The sequence below is a fragment of the Panthera onca genome, chromosome B2 (assembly GCF_046562875.1).
Source record: "Panthera onca isolate mPanOnc1 chromosome B2, mPanOnc1 haplotype 2, whole genome shotgun sequence".
Classification (NCBI taxonomy): domain Eukaryota; kingdom Metazoa; phylum Chordata; class Mammalia; order Carnivora; family Felidae; genus Panthera; species Panthera onca.
In genome coordinates this window covers 46,683,822-46,696,615 of record NC_138343.1, presented here as the reverse complement: position 1 = coordinate 46,696,615, position 12,794 = coordinate 46,683,822, and the positions used below count along the sequence as shown (strand labels likewise).

The 12,794-nt window shown below is 38.0% G+C and overlaps 1 protein-coding gene across 2 annotated transcripts; it reads right to left on the bottom strand.

Moving 5' to 3' along the window:
- Nucleotides 1–8,266: 8,266 nt before the first annotated feature.
- LOC145715493 (very long chain fatty acid elongase 5-like) lies at nt 8,267–11,012 on the bottom strand. Of its 2 annotated transcripts, XM_081795747.1 has the most exons (2): nt 10,385–11,012; nt 8,267–10,271 (listed from the first exon to the last, which is right to left on the bottom strand). In XM_081795747.1, exons 1-2 carry the CDS (start codon nt 10,887–10,889, stop codon nt 9,976–9,978), a joined length of 801 nt encoding a protein of 266 aa, XP_081651873.1. In that variant the 5' UTR covers nt 10,890–11,012; the 3' UTR covers nt 8,267–9,975. The 2 variants fall into 2 exon arrangements, with proteins under 2 accessions (XP_081651873.1, XP_081651872.1); XM_081795746.1 differs by having other exon boundaries at nt 8,267–11,012.
- Nucleotides 11,013–12,794: the final 1,782 nt, after the last annotated feature.

Here is a 12,794-nt window from a genome sequence, read left to right as displayed (position 1 = left end):
TCAGTTGTATCTCATGTGAACTGGAAAGGCTGGGTCCTTTTCCCAAGTGTCAGTAGTGATGGATATGCAATTAAGCAATAAAGAGGAATTATCAAAAAATAAGTGAGATACACAAAAGTTCAAACTACCTAATTTGAATTCTTGTGCAATGAAGCTTATTGAGAAACAGTATTTTCAGGACTTTCTATAAGCAAGATACTGGTGGTAGACACAGAGTATAAGAAGGTGTCAAGGATTTCACCCCTTTTCTCAAGAAGCAGACATATACAGGAAAGGGAGATTTGTATATATAAATAGGCCAATGATATGGTATAGTAAAGGTTGTAATCGCAAACCTCAAGCTGTTGATGAATTGAAGAAAGACTGAAGTACACTCATTAATCATACACATTTGTTAAAATCTTTAAAAAGTTTGATGAACTCCTACAGGAATATAGAGAAAGCAGAGGTGAAACATGCCTGAGCAAAGCGAGTTTCAGTGAAAAGAAGAAATTTGAGTTAAGGTTTAAAGGGTGATATGGATTTTATCAAGTCAGAAGGGTAGAATTTCAGACAGAAGAAGTTGTATTAACAATGGTGCTGCAACATGGACATATCAAGAACAGTAAATAGAGATCTGGTGCAACTGGCAATGAGCTAGAGCTGTAGATGACTTCAGAGAAGATGTGTACAATGACATGGAAAGGATTATAAAAATATAATTCTGATGCACAGGGATGGATATACTGGTGTTGAAGGACACAGGAAGCAGGGACAAGTGTTAGATGCCATTGTACTAGTGAGAAATTATGGGGAGTACAATAGACTAGGAGCAGGGAAAATAGAAGAAAGATGAAATGAGAAACTCTAAGAGGATAAAAATATTTTCAGTGTTTGCGGCAAATAATTATGATAACTTAGACAGCTATAGGAAGCATAGGAGAGGGAAACATTTTTAGAGAGTGGTGATAAAAATTTTCAGTTCGGTGGAAGTTGACTTTGAAATGACTGAAAAATTTGAGGAAATGACTAAAAACATTTATCTACATGGACCTGGGCCTTTGTAGAGGTTTCAGGATTGGAGACAGATTTGCAGGCTCCTGCTGGAGATGGGCATTGAATTGCTGATGGTGAATAAGGCCACAAAGGGTGAGAGGGGGAGTCTGAAGAGAAAGGAAGGAAAGACCTTATTTATGGCCTATAGACATTATGCCAGCCTCTTCATCTACATTATTTAAACAGGGTTGAGTTTAGAATCCTAGAGAAAATTAGTATTTACTGGGTGAAATGAATGCAAACAAAGGAGAAACACACAGGGGAGAAGGGTCTTTTTAAAGCCACAGTAAGACAAATTTTCAAAAGGAAAAGTATCAGCTGCAACAGTAGAATGAAGACCGTGTATTTATCATTTAGGGGGGTCATAAACACTTTTCGTTTTTACGTGAAAACATAAACTATCTCCTTTTACATCACTGTTGTTTCTCTAGTCAGCCTGGAACCATGAAATAATCCTTAGTCTTAAACAGCCCACGCAGAATTGGAAAAGAACATTTAGTCGATTGCTGCATCCTGTGTCAGCTGATTACCTCCTCCTCTATGCAGATCAGCTGCCGGACTCCAATTGCTCACAGTAGCATCTGTTGCCCCTGATTCTGCCCCAAGCAATAGCAGAGGAGGAGTCAAAACATGCTGTGGAGAAGGTAAAGGGATGTGGAGACTGTAGGGGAGGCACAATTTTACCCCGCCCTTCTTAGGGTGTTTCAGCTGGGCCCAGGAATTCAGACATAAGACAGATTAACAGGAGAAAAGTTTACAAATGTATGTAAATTTTACCTGACACAGGTGCCCTCACAAGGAAATGAGGACCCAAAGGAGTAGGGACACCTTTGTTATACTACGTTTAACAAAGAGAGACAATTGTGAAAGGTGACTAAAATAAATGGGGAGGCCAAAGGAAGCTACGAATTGTTTTAACAAAATCTGTACAGAATTCTCTCAGCTTTGACTCACCATCAAAGAATGTTCCTATCCTCTCAGTACGGAGAGGGTGTCTTTCACATGGGACTTTTTAATCTCCTGCTTTTAGGAAGAAGAGGGAAATTAGAACAGCCTTTTTGTATCTGCTGAGTTTTAAATGCCTTTAGCTCAAAATAATCCTTATTCCAAAGTGGCATATTTTGGGGTGGCATATTCTCCCATCCTTCAAGCCCATTTCTTATCTAGAGTAGAATCACTGCCTGTTAGATAAATACAAATAAAACAGCGGACCTGAAAATCAGAGGGGTTTTCCTCATGCTCTTCTGTGAGATTCATTACAGTTTGTGTGCAGTTAAAAATGAGAGTTGGTGGTCAAGGTATACTTAGTTATTTTACTTAGAGGAATATATTTTAGAGGTGCCTCAGTGGCTCCATCGGTTAAGCATCTGACTTTAGCCCAGGCCATGATCTCACGGTTCAGGCTCTGTGCTGACAGCCCAGAACCTGGAGCGTGCTTCAGATTCTGTGTCTCTCCTCTCTGTCCTTTCCCCCTCTCACTCTCTCTGTCTCTCTCTCAAAAATAAATAAATTGTAAAAAAGTTTTAAATAATATATTTGAGATACTTTAAAAGGTAATTGTTGGGCTGCCATGTTATAGGTCCTTTCTGTTGAGATGAGGGGGTAGGAGGTGAAGGAGCACGTAGAGAATCTCCTCCTTGCTCCAAGGAGTGGAGTTTAGGATGGAGGGTTGCAAATCCCATCACATTCCTTTCCCAAGAAACAAACCAGAGATAAACAAAAACGAACACATAAACAAAAAAACTAACAAACTCGTGAAGGTTTATGAGCCTGAGCTCAACCAGGAGATTGGGTTTATTATCTTTTGTAAAAAGTCTTTGCTGTCCTTTAGAACCACATGTTTTATTTCAGCCTTTCCTGAGTCGATTCTATGCACTATGCCTAATTATGCTTGCCTTAACAACCATCCTTCTGACTCCCAGGGGCCAGCCTCTTCTAATGTTTCTTGGAAAAAGTAAAAGTCATGGGCCTTGTTAAAGAAATTGTATTTTTCTTTCCTGCTAAGAGTGTTTATAAATAGGTGCATTGCTCTGCTCTGAATTATCTTGGTCTCCCAATAGGGTGAAAGTAGACATTAATTATGTTTTCCTTTTTTCGCCATCAAGTTATTTGCTCTTATTGCTCATAACAATATTTCAGCACACTTTAATTTAGAATGCTAGGGTTCTTAATCCCCAAAAGTAACAATTTTCTGCAGGAAGATAAAAAGAGTAAAGTGATCAGTCTCCCTATCTTGAAATACAAGAAAAATATAACTGTCATTGCCTAGATAAGAGAGCCTGAGGCAATGATAAAAGTAATAATGCAGCAATGTCAAAGGCGAAACCCAGCCCAGTGCAGCACAGGTGAGGAAAAATGAGTGAGGCAATGAAAGAGGGGAAGCCACAGGAATGCATGGCCACACCGGCTACCACTTCATGGCCCCCTGCACAGAGACATAGCAGCTTCTTAGCAAGAGCATTGCTGGACACGGGGCTTCTCTGGAGGATGACAAGGAGAAATCTTATCAATGACAAAGACTATGACTTTGGGTGTCTATTGGACGGAGGAAGGAGAAAGAACTTAGTTGCCTCACTAACTTTTTTGCTTCCCGTAAGTCAAAGTTTAACCATAGTAGCAGGGAACTCCCGTATATTCTGTGATGCATCACTTGGCTATTCTTGTAGAAACTCAGACTATCAAGTCCTTTCTTGTGATGGGGAGTTGCATCAGATTTGGAACTGGTTGGCCCCAGGAGGACTGAGAGGATCACAACATACTCTATTCAACATGGCAGCCTCAGTGGTGAGCCAGTGTCAGGGAGGCTGCCATCACTGAGGGGGTCTGAGGAAGTATGTAAGATTTGTGTTTCATAAAATAGCCTGGATCTTTAAAAATAACAACTAAGTGGGGCCGCTGGATGGCTCAATATTGAGTGACTGATACTTGATTTTCGCTCAGGTCATGATCCCAGGGTTGTGGGACTGATATGGAGCCTGCTCGAGATTCTCTCTCTCTCTCTTTCTCTCTCTCTCTCTCTCTCTCTCTCTCTCCCTCCCTCCCTCCCTCCCTCTGCCTCTCTCTGCTCACATGCTCTTTCTAAAACATACATACATACAAGTAAGCAATAGAGAAGTGAGTGAGAGATTTGTCAGGAATTCTGTCAAATGTAGGTGAATGAAAAAACATGATGATCTTAAGTTGACTTTAAAAAACAGGCATCTTCTCTTATAATCAGACTCTCAAGATTTAGTTTTACACTCTTCAAGGTTTTGTGCAACGTGACACTTTGCGGTGTTATTTAAATTCTTTTTTTCCTACATTGGCATTCATGTCGCAGACTCTGCAATGAACAGAGTGAAGAATTTTGTGCTTCAAGTGATGTACTGACCACACACTGGGTGAAAAATGATAGCAACACAAGGAGATCCAGTAGAGCTTTCATAACTCAGTTGCAGAGTTTTTGGGAAGTAGTCCATATGATTAATGCTTTTGTATTTTTTCATATTCAAACTAACAATCAGCTTAATTTAGACCCTTGAGATTCTATGATATATTCATTGAAGCCAGATTTAAAATTGCTATCATGCTGCAGGAAAGAAAATGCCCTTTAAGTGCAAGGCGCTCTCATAATTCAAGGACTTACTCTTTCAGCTATTCTGTATGAACTAAGTTCAGCTGTGGAAGGAAGGAAGTGAGAACTCCTGCTCACAAAGTAAGATTTCCCTCTCCCCACCCCGCCCTTTTACCGTTAAAAATGTTGCAGCAAAATTAACAGATTTGTAAGGAACTTTAATTTACAAACAGTATGAAAGCAGAAAATTATTTTTCCTCTTAACTTTATACCACCGGGATATTCTGGGGCAGGGAAGTAGACTCCTCTACTAATTCCCTGCTAATTAGAAAGAGCAGATTCAGTTCTCCTTCTTGCCCTAATTCGTCCACTGAAGAGACATAGCAAAATGGCACCAAGGACACTCCAAATAAATCATCTCCCCAATGGACACAAATTAATAGTAAATTTACTTATGGGTTGGTTTGCCTAACAAAGTTAATTTTGGTCTCACCTTTGATTAGAAAAAAAAAAAAGAAAACAACTTGTTACTACTTGTTGTGTGCTTTCTAAATTCCAGTTCTAAGTATTCTTTTCCAAGTATTTTAAAATAATTTTAATGACTTCCCAACAAGTCTAAGAGGTAAGTACTATTACCACCCATATCATGTGGAGAAGAAAACAGAATCACAGTAACCTGCCCAAGGTCACAGGTAGCAAATAACATGGCAAAGCTGGGATTTGAGCAGTTGGGGCTAGCCAGTTTCCTCTTGGCTAAAAATGATCGCTTTCGCACTTCTAGAACTTTAAATAATATGTGCACATGCGTGTGTATGTGTGATATGAATATGAATGTATCTGACTTCTTGTTTGTCTTGTTGCTCAATAGCAAATATGGGACCTATTTTCTAAATGGGTCTAATTTTTTTCTGCTTTATCAGAGATTAAATGTAAATCAGGAAAGGCATCTGAGATACCCTGAAATTATCCTTTCCTAACTCTCATAAGCTTTATATCAAATGCGTTAAGGAATCTACCTCCTTGTCCTTCGTAAATGTGCTCAGGTTTATGAAACATGAAAAGTGACAGATTGTTTATTAAGTCATTTAATCACTAACACATCGCCTCTCTCAAATAGTGGGATATTACTACAGCTGTTAGGAAAGTTAATAAGCTCGTAACTAAGTGATTGAGAAGAGCTGTAATACATCTGTAACTGTCTCATAATGCAAGGTAAATAAGCTAGAATTTATCTTCTAGCTGCCAGGAGACAGAAAGCTTCTCTTCCAGTTCCTCCAGATTTATTTCATGTAAATTTTGCTGTCCTTTGCCAGAAAATATAAATTTAGGGGGTGAGGCGGTTGAAGGCTTCAGAAGACTTTACTCTTGGATTCTGCCCCCAGAACAACTCCAAGCATGTTAAAAGTTAGCACTTCCAATTTAAGAGGAAGATGTGCACAAATTCACAATAATTTCATCTTTGTCTCTTTCCATAGACATTCAGAGTCTTTTCCAATGCACATCTACGTTTTAGACGAGTGTGAGGGCATCTCGCATCCAACTTTTGATCGTTGGATTTAAACAGTTATAGTCTCACGTTACTTACTTTATTTGGCTCAGGTCTAAACTCCTTTTTAAAATTTTCATACTTTTTTTTCTGGATCCTTTTTCTTACCTCCAACCTCCCGCTGAGGGTTCAGTCTCTCTTATCTCTGCAATTTGTGCAGTGAATGCTTCTAGGAGTTGCCTAGACTCATGCATAGCTGTGCTGTGCGATGAGCTTACTCACTCCCAATTACCAGCATGGGAGGCCCTGCTCAAAGTTAATTATCATATTAGATTAACAATACTGCAGGACTGCAGTTCAACTGGGCAATATCAGAATGAAGCTGATTGTTTTCTCTTTTACATTTTTGTCACAAGGGTAACTATTGATCTCACTACCACTTAGGGGATTGCAAATGTATAATAGTCCTAGCATGGCCATTCATGGCAATGATACCTTTCCCAGAAATCGCATTTGTAAATTCTGGTTCAGAATAAGGAGTTCAGCTACATTATATGACTATAATACAGAAAAAATAAGTCACTCTACCAACTTTTATTGAGCAGTTGCTTCATGCCAGGTGCTGTGCTGGTTCTGAACTGCTAGTACTTGGAGAATTACAAATTATTGATTTTGTGTGAGATCGTTAGTCCTTAAAGGAGTTCCCCAGAATCTTAGAATTGATCCCTTAGCAAGTAGGAGTGCTGGCCTTGGCTTAGCCATATTTCTGAAATCTTAACCATCCAAAGGGCTTTTGAATTTTTATGTTTGCTTTGATATTTAATGTAGTTAACTTAAAAGTATATATTAAGTTATTCCTCTAAATATTTAATACTCTTATATAGTTAAAAAACTAATGTCTTATAAAGATAAATCTCTTAAGAATTTAAACACTGCAAACTTAACTAGTCAAATTCTTCTAACTTAACTAGTTAGAATTAAGTTAATTGCAAACTTCACTAGTCTAAATTGAGTAGCATTGAGTCCCACATGCCTACTTCTCCTAAGTGTCTTTAGCAACATAAACTCAGATAAAACAAACAAAAATCATGACAATAGTCACAAAATTTGTTTTCCTACATATGCTTAATTTTACAAAACACTAATACTAAATTCAATTGATTCCTCATACTGTGTAAATTTATTTTGTGCCAACTTCGAGTAACAGAATCATTTATATTTGTGATTTCAAAAGAAATCGATTCAAAAGAAAAAAGAACATTGCTTTGCATTAGTCAAGGTTGCAGTATCCAGACTGGGTCACTGAGTGCTGTATTGGCCTCCTAGTCGTCGTAACAGTTCACTGGTTATGTCGATGGGATTATTTGATCTATGCTTTGTAACTTGGAACTATTGCCACCTTCTTCATTCCTGCTTATCCATCTAACTACTCTTAGTCCCAATGTATTTCATCTGAGTTTTCTATGGCTGCTTATGTCTTACTGGAATTTTATTAGTGATTTGAGAAATTTTGTAGATAACATGAGAAGGTGCAAGTAGTTTTTATTTTTGTTTGCTTAGAGGAACTTCTCACTTAAAACAAATATATATATGTGTGTGTGTGTGTGTGTGTGTGTGTGTGTGTATTTAATAATTGTAATTTTACATGGAATTGTAAGAAATAATAGGCACTTTACCCAGCTTCCTGCAATGGTAATATCTTGCAAAGTTATAGTCGAACATCACAACCAGGATATTACATTGATACAGTTAAGATACAGAACATTTCCATCATAAGGATCTCTTAGGTTGCCCTTTTATAAACATAACTACTTCCCTCTTGCTCCCACCCTGTTCTTTAACCCTGTCAACAACTAATCTGTTCTCTATTTCTATAATTTTATCATATCAAAAATGTTAATGGGTGAAGATGCTCAAAAGGTATAAGCTTCCAGTTAGAAGGTAAATAAATCTTGGGGATGTAATGTCCTACATGGTGGCTATAGTTAACGATACTGTAGCGCACACTTTAAAGTGGCTAAGAGAGTACATCTTACGTGTTCCCACCACAAAAAACAAATGGTAATTCTATGAGGTGATGGAGATGTTAATTAATGCTATTATGTTAATCATTTCTCAATATATTGAGTATATCAAACCAACCTATTGTACACTTTATGACAATTGTATCTTTTTTTTTTTTTTTTTCCACAGGTAATCAAAAATGTTTTAATGATTAATGTTCAGACATTATTTAACAGTGTGGATATACCCAGGTGAGCTAAAGCACACTTTGACAGCACACTATTGAATGTTATAGTTTCTGTATTGAAATATGTAAAGACATTCGCAAACTAGTACCTAGGAAGACACACATTTACAAATATACACATTCTAGATTTGATAAGGTAAATGTAAACAGATGCTGTGACTCCTTCCAAACAGAAAACCCACAAGACTAAGAAGAGAACCAATCGGCTCCCTATAATATGAATGTGCAAAATTAAAGCATGATAAACTGATATTTACATAAATATCAAACCAACAATTAGTTTATACATTGTCGATGACCTTCTCAGATGCGTCACGAGTGGTTCAATGACTGTTTTTTCCCCGAATGCAGAAGATATTCAGAGACTAAATTTCAACACTTTAAAATGACACACACAATAGTCCTTATTTGTTTGACCACTGCCTCAAGTGTGATAGACATGATTTTATGTCTTATTTTTAAATAAGCAGTTCTACACAAATCTTTAGATTCTAAGCAGAAAAAAAAAATGACATACCATTAGATTTACATTAAACAAATTATCTCTATCCAATTTCCCAGTTCTCTTAGGCTATAGCTATCTGTTTAATTTTACCTTAAAACTTTTTAAGGTCCCTTTTCCCCCCATTTATTCATTTTAATAAGCTAGGCACATTTTAAAAGAAGTTTGTGTCAAAACAGACAGCAGCACAGGAATCAACCCAAATTTGGACCCTGGCCAACTAGTTCCCCATTGTTCATCTATGGGATTCCGTCAAATGGTAAATATTCAATATCTCTTTTGAAAAGTGTACATCCTCCCTCTGACGAGTGGAAAGCAAAATGGGCGTTGTTTCCTGTATAAAAACACTTAGCACTTCAGATATTTTAAATGTCCCACTCGCCCTACATACTTCCTAAAATCTTGAAGACAAAGAATATATACTTAGGTTTCATCAAAACTGCTTTAGAGCCCCCCCCCTCCCTTTTTACATTATTAATAGTGGCACTCAAAATAAAAAAATAAGATCTGTTAAAAAGTTAAACTGACTGTTCCACTAGAATTGAGCCTGCCTGATTTAAAGCCAATATTATAAAACTGAAGGTGCCATTTCTGATTTCACATATACAAGTCACTTGACATTATGTGTCACACGCTAGTTCAATAAATCATGGTCTTTGATTTTTCTAAACAGAGCTATTAAAAATGAATAAAAACTTGAGACATATCCTAATTTAAATTAATAAGCTTTGGGCCCTGCTTTTTAAATTTTAAGGCATGTGTGTTTTTCTACTGTAACAACATTGTACAAATTTACAGTCACATGCATGATCTACAGTAAAAAAAAAAAAAGTTTGGATTACAGTGTTTTTAAATTGTGAATCACAATTCAGCACCTATCATGTTATAACTAATAAGGCAACAGCAGTGTCGTATACTACAATAATACGCCCTCCGTAGTCTAGCGCAGGGTCGGTGAGAGCCCAGAAATGTTAAAAATCTTATGCCTACATGTATAATCTGTATAGGTATTCTAGGGGTTTTGAACTGATGAAAGAGGTCCTACATGAGTCACACTATTGTAGGCCGGACTAGTTACAGCAGCTGTTAACGAGCATCGGGCACAACTCATACTGTGCTTACAATCAGACGATGGGTTTTGGAGGTCTTCAACTCTTCCGCTTCAATCCTTGCGCTGCTTCCTTGGCTTCACATGGTTTTCCAGGGAAGAAAAGCTGTTGGTGTGTCCGTTCACAGCAGCCACGGACCCATTCTGGTGGTCTTTCAGGTGCTCTTTCCTCCGCGAGGCCCCCTTCTTGTTGTAAGTCTGAATGTAGAAGTTTGTGAAGAAAGCAATTAGAGAGATCATGTATCCAATCTGGAAGTACAGCCACCCAAGAGGGAATGAACACGGCCAGATGACCCCGCAGCTGGTCTGGATGATTGTCAGCACAAACTGAAGCAGCTGGCCCTGAGTGATGTACTTCTTCCACCAGAGGTATGGGCGCATGGAAGGGACAGATGACAGACCGTAGTACGAGTACATGAGGACGTGGATGAAGCTGTTAAGTGTGGCACCAAAATAAGAGTGGCCACAGGGGACCCAGTTCATCACAAACCACCAGATGTTCAGCATGGAGGCATGGTGGTAGACGTGCAGGACCGTGATCTGGTGGTTATTCTTCCGCAAGATGAAGAAGAAGGTGTCCATGAATTCGATGAGCTTGGAAAAATAGTACCACCAGAGGACACGGATAATCTTCATATCTGCTTCTCCTGCGCTGCGTGTGCCCTGACAGAAGAAGTTGTACCTGCCTTCCCATACTCCTGTCACTAACTCACAGAACATATAGAGAGACAGCAATGTGAGGCCAAGGTTATACACCACTAAAATTCCCCGGCAAGAGAATGGCTGCCTATTCTTCATGTATTTTGGTCCCAGCCATACAATTAGTAAGTATATGACAGAGCAGATAAAAGTAGGTATATAATTGTCCAGAAGAAACCATCCTTTTACTCTGGTATCTCGGGGGCCTAGCAATGACTTGAAATAGGTACTAAGTGATGCATCAAAATTTTCCATTTTAAAACCTCGTAGTCCGAGAGGGCAGCGGTAGCTTTGAGAGGCGGCGCGGCAGCCAAGAGCGCCCGCGACCAGCGGAGCGAAGGAAGATGTGGGAGGGAGGCACCGGTAGCGAGGAACCGCGGCGATATGACAATTGTATCTTAATAAAGTTGGAAAAAAGACATTTTTGCAAAAGAATAGTGTTCCTATTTATAACATTTATTCATAATAACAAATCACTCTTCAATATATATTTGAATAAAAAGAGAATTTTCATTACCAATTTAGTGAGATAAGATGCATAACAAAAAACCCATCGGAAAAGACAATCGTCTGTAATATTTCCTCCTTTATTTAAAGTGTTACTGTATTTAAAATTATACGAACTGAATACTCAAGGTCAAATCAATGTCTGCAAAGAAGTGGCTTTTCAAACAATGCTGAATTGTCTTATATCTATTATGATTAAGACAAAGAGTATGATGGTTGCCATCAAGCAAACAGAACTCATCATTCCACATTTTCTGATAGTTAAGCAAAAGATCTATTACCTGCCTGAATGTCCTGAACGATGAATGGAATGGAATGATCACTGAACTGACATCAGAACAGCTAGGCTCTGTCAATAACAATAACAAGCCATAAGTATGACCTTGGACAAATCACTTTACTAATGTGTTCATTGGTGGAAAACTGGATCAGATGACCTCTAAATACCTGCCAATTCAAGCAGAGTTTGTGGTTAATTTTTTTTACATTATTATCGCTATTTTTTAAAAAATGTTAATTTATCACTCATCCAAATTCAGAAAAGTAAACTGTTAAATTAATTTAGTTTAGGGGCACCTGGGTGTCTCAGTGGGTTAAACATCCAACTAGGGTTCAGGTCATGATCTCCTGGCTCTGGGGTTCAAGCCCCATGTTGGGCTCTGTGTTGACAGCTCAGAGCCTGGAGCCTGCTTTGGATTCTGTGTCTCCCTGTCTCTCTGCCCCTCCCCTGCTTGCACTCTGTCAAAAATAAACAAACATTAAAAAAATTTTTTTAAATTTAATTTAGTTTAGGGGCACCTGGGTGGCTCAGTCGGTTGAGTGGCCGACTTCGGCTCAGGTCATGATCTCGCAGTCTGTGAGTTCGAGCCCCGCATCAGGCTCTGTGCTGGTAGCTCAGAGCCTGGAGCCTGCTTTCGATTCTGTGTCTCCCTCTCTCTCTGCCTCTCCCCTGCTCATACTCTGTCTCTCTCTCTCTGTCAAAAATAAATAAACATTAAAAAAATTAAAAAAAAATAAATATAATTTAGTTTAAAAAAAATCAATGTGAGAAGATATGAAGAAAGAATGCTGTCTGTAGACAGCAGAACAATTATTTGAAGTGGATATCTAGATGTGAGGACCTCCAGGGTCTTATCTGATACAGTCCAGTGAAAAATGAGCAATCATAGGATTTACCCAGTATATAGTTCACCCTTGAACAACACATATTTGAACATGAGTCCACTTATATGCAGACTTTTTTTCCAATAAATATACTGGAAAACTTTTTGGAGATTTGTGACAACTTGAAAAAAAAACCTTGCAGAGGAGCTGCATAGCCTAGAAATAGTGAAAAAATTAAGAAAACAATTAGGTATTCTTACAAGAATATACCATTGCATACAAAATATGTGTTAACTGACTGTTAACAACAGTCAACCTTGAACAACACATATTTGAACATGAGTCCACTTATATGCAGACTTTTTTTCCAATAAATATACTGGAAAACTTTTTGGAGATTTGTGACAACTTGAAAAAAAAACCTTGCAGAGGAGCTGCATAGCCTAGAAATAGTGAAAAAATTAAGAAAACAATTAGGTATTCTTACAAGAATATACCATTGCATACAAAATATGTGTTAACTGACTGTTTATATTGTTGGTAAGACTT

What these genes read in the sequence shown, in the direction of transcription:
- LOC145715493 (XM_081795746.1), bottom strand. Translation starts at nt 10,889, where the DNA reads ATGGAAAATTTTGATGCATCACTTAGTACCTATTTCAAGTCATTGCTA.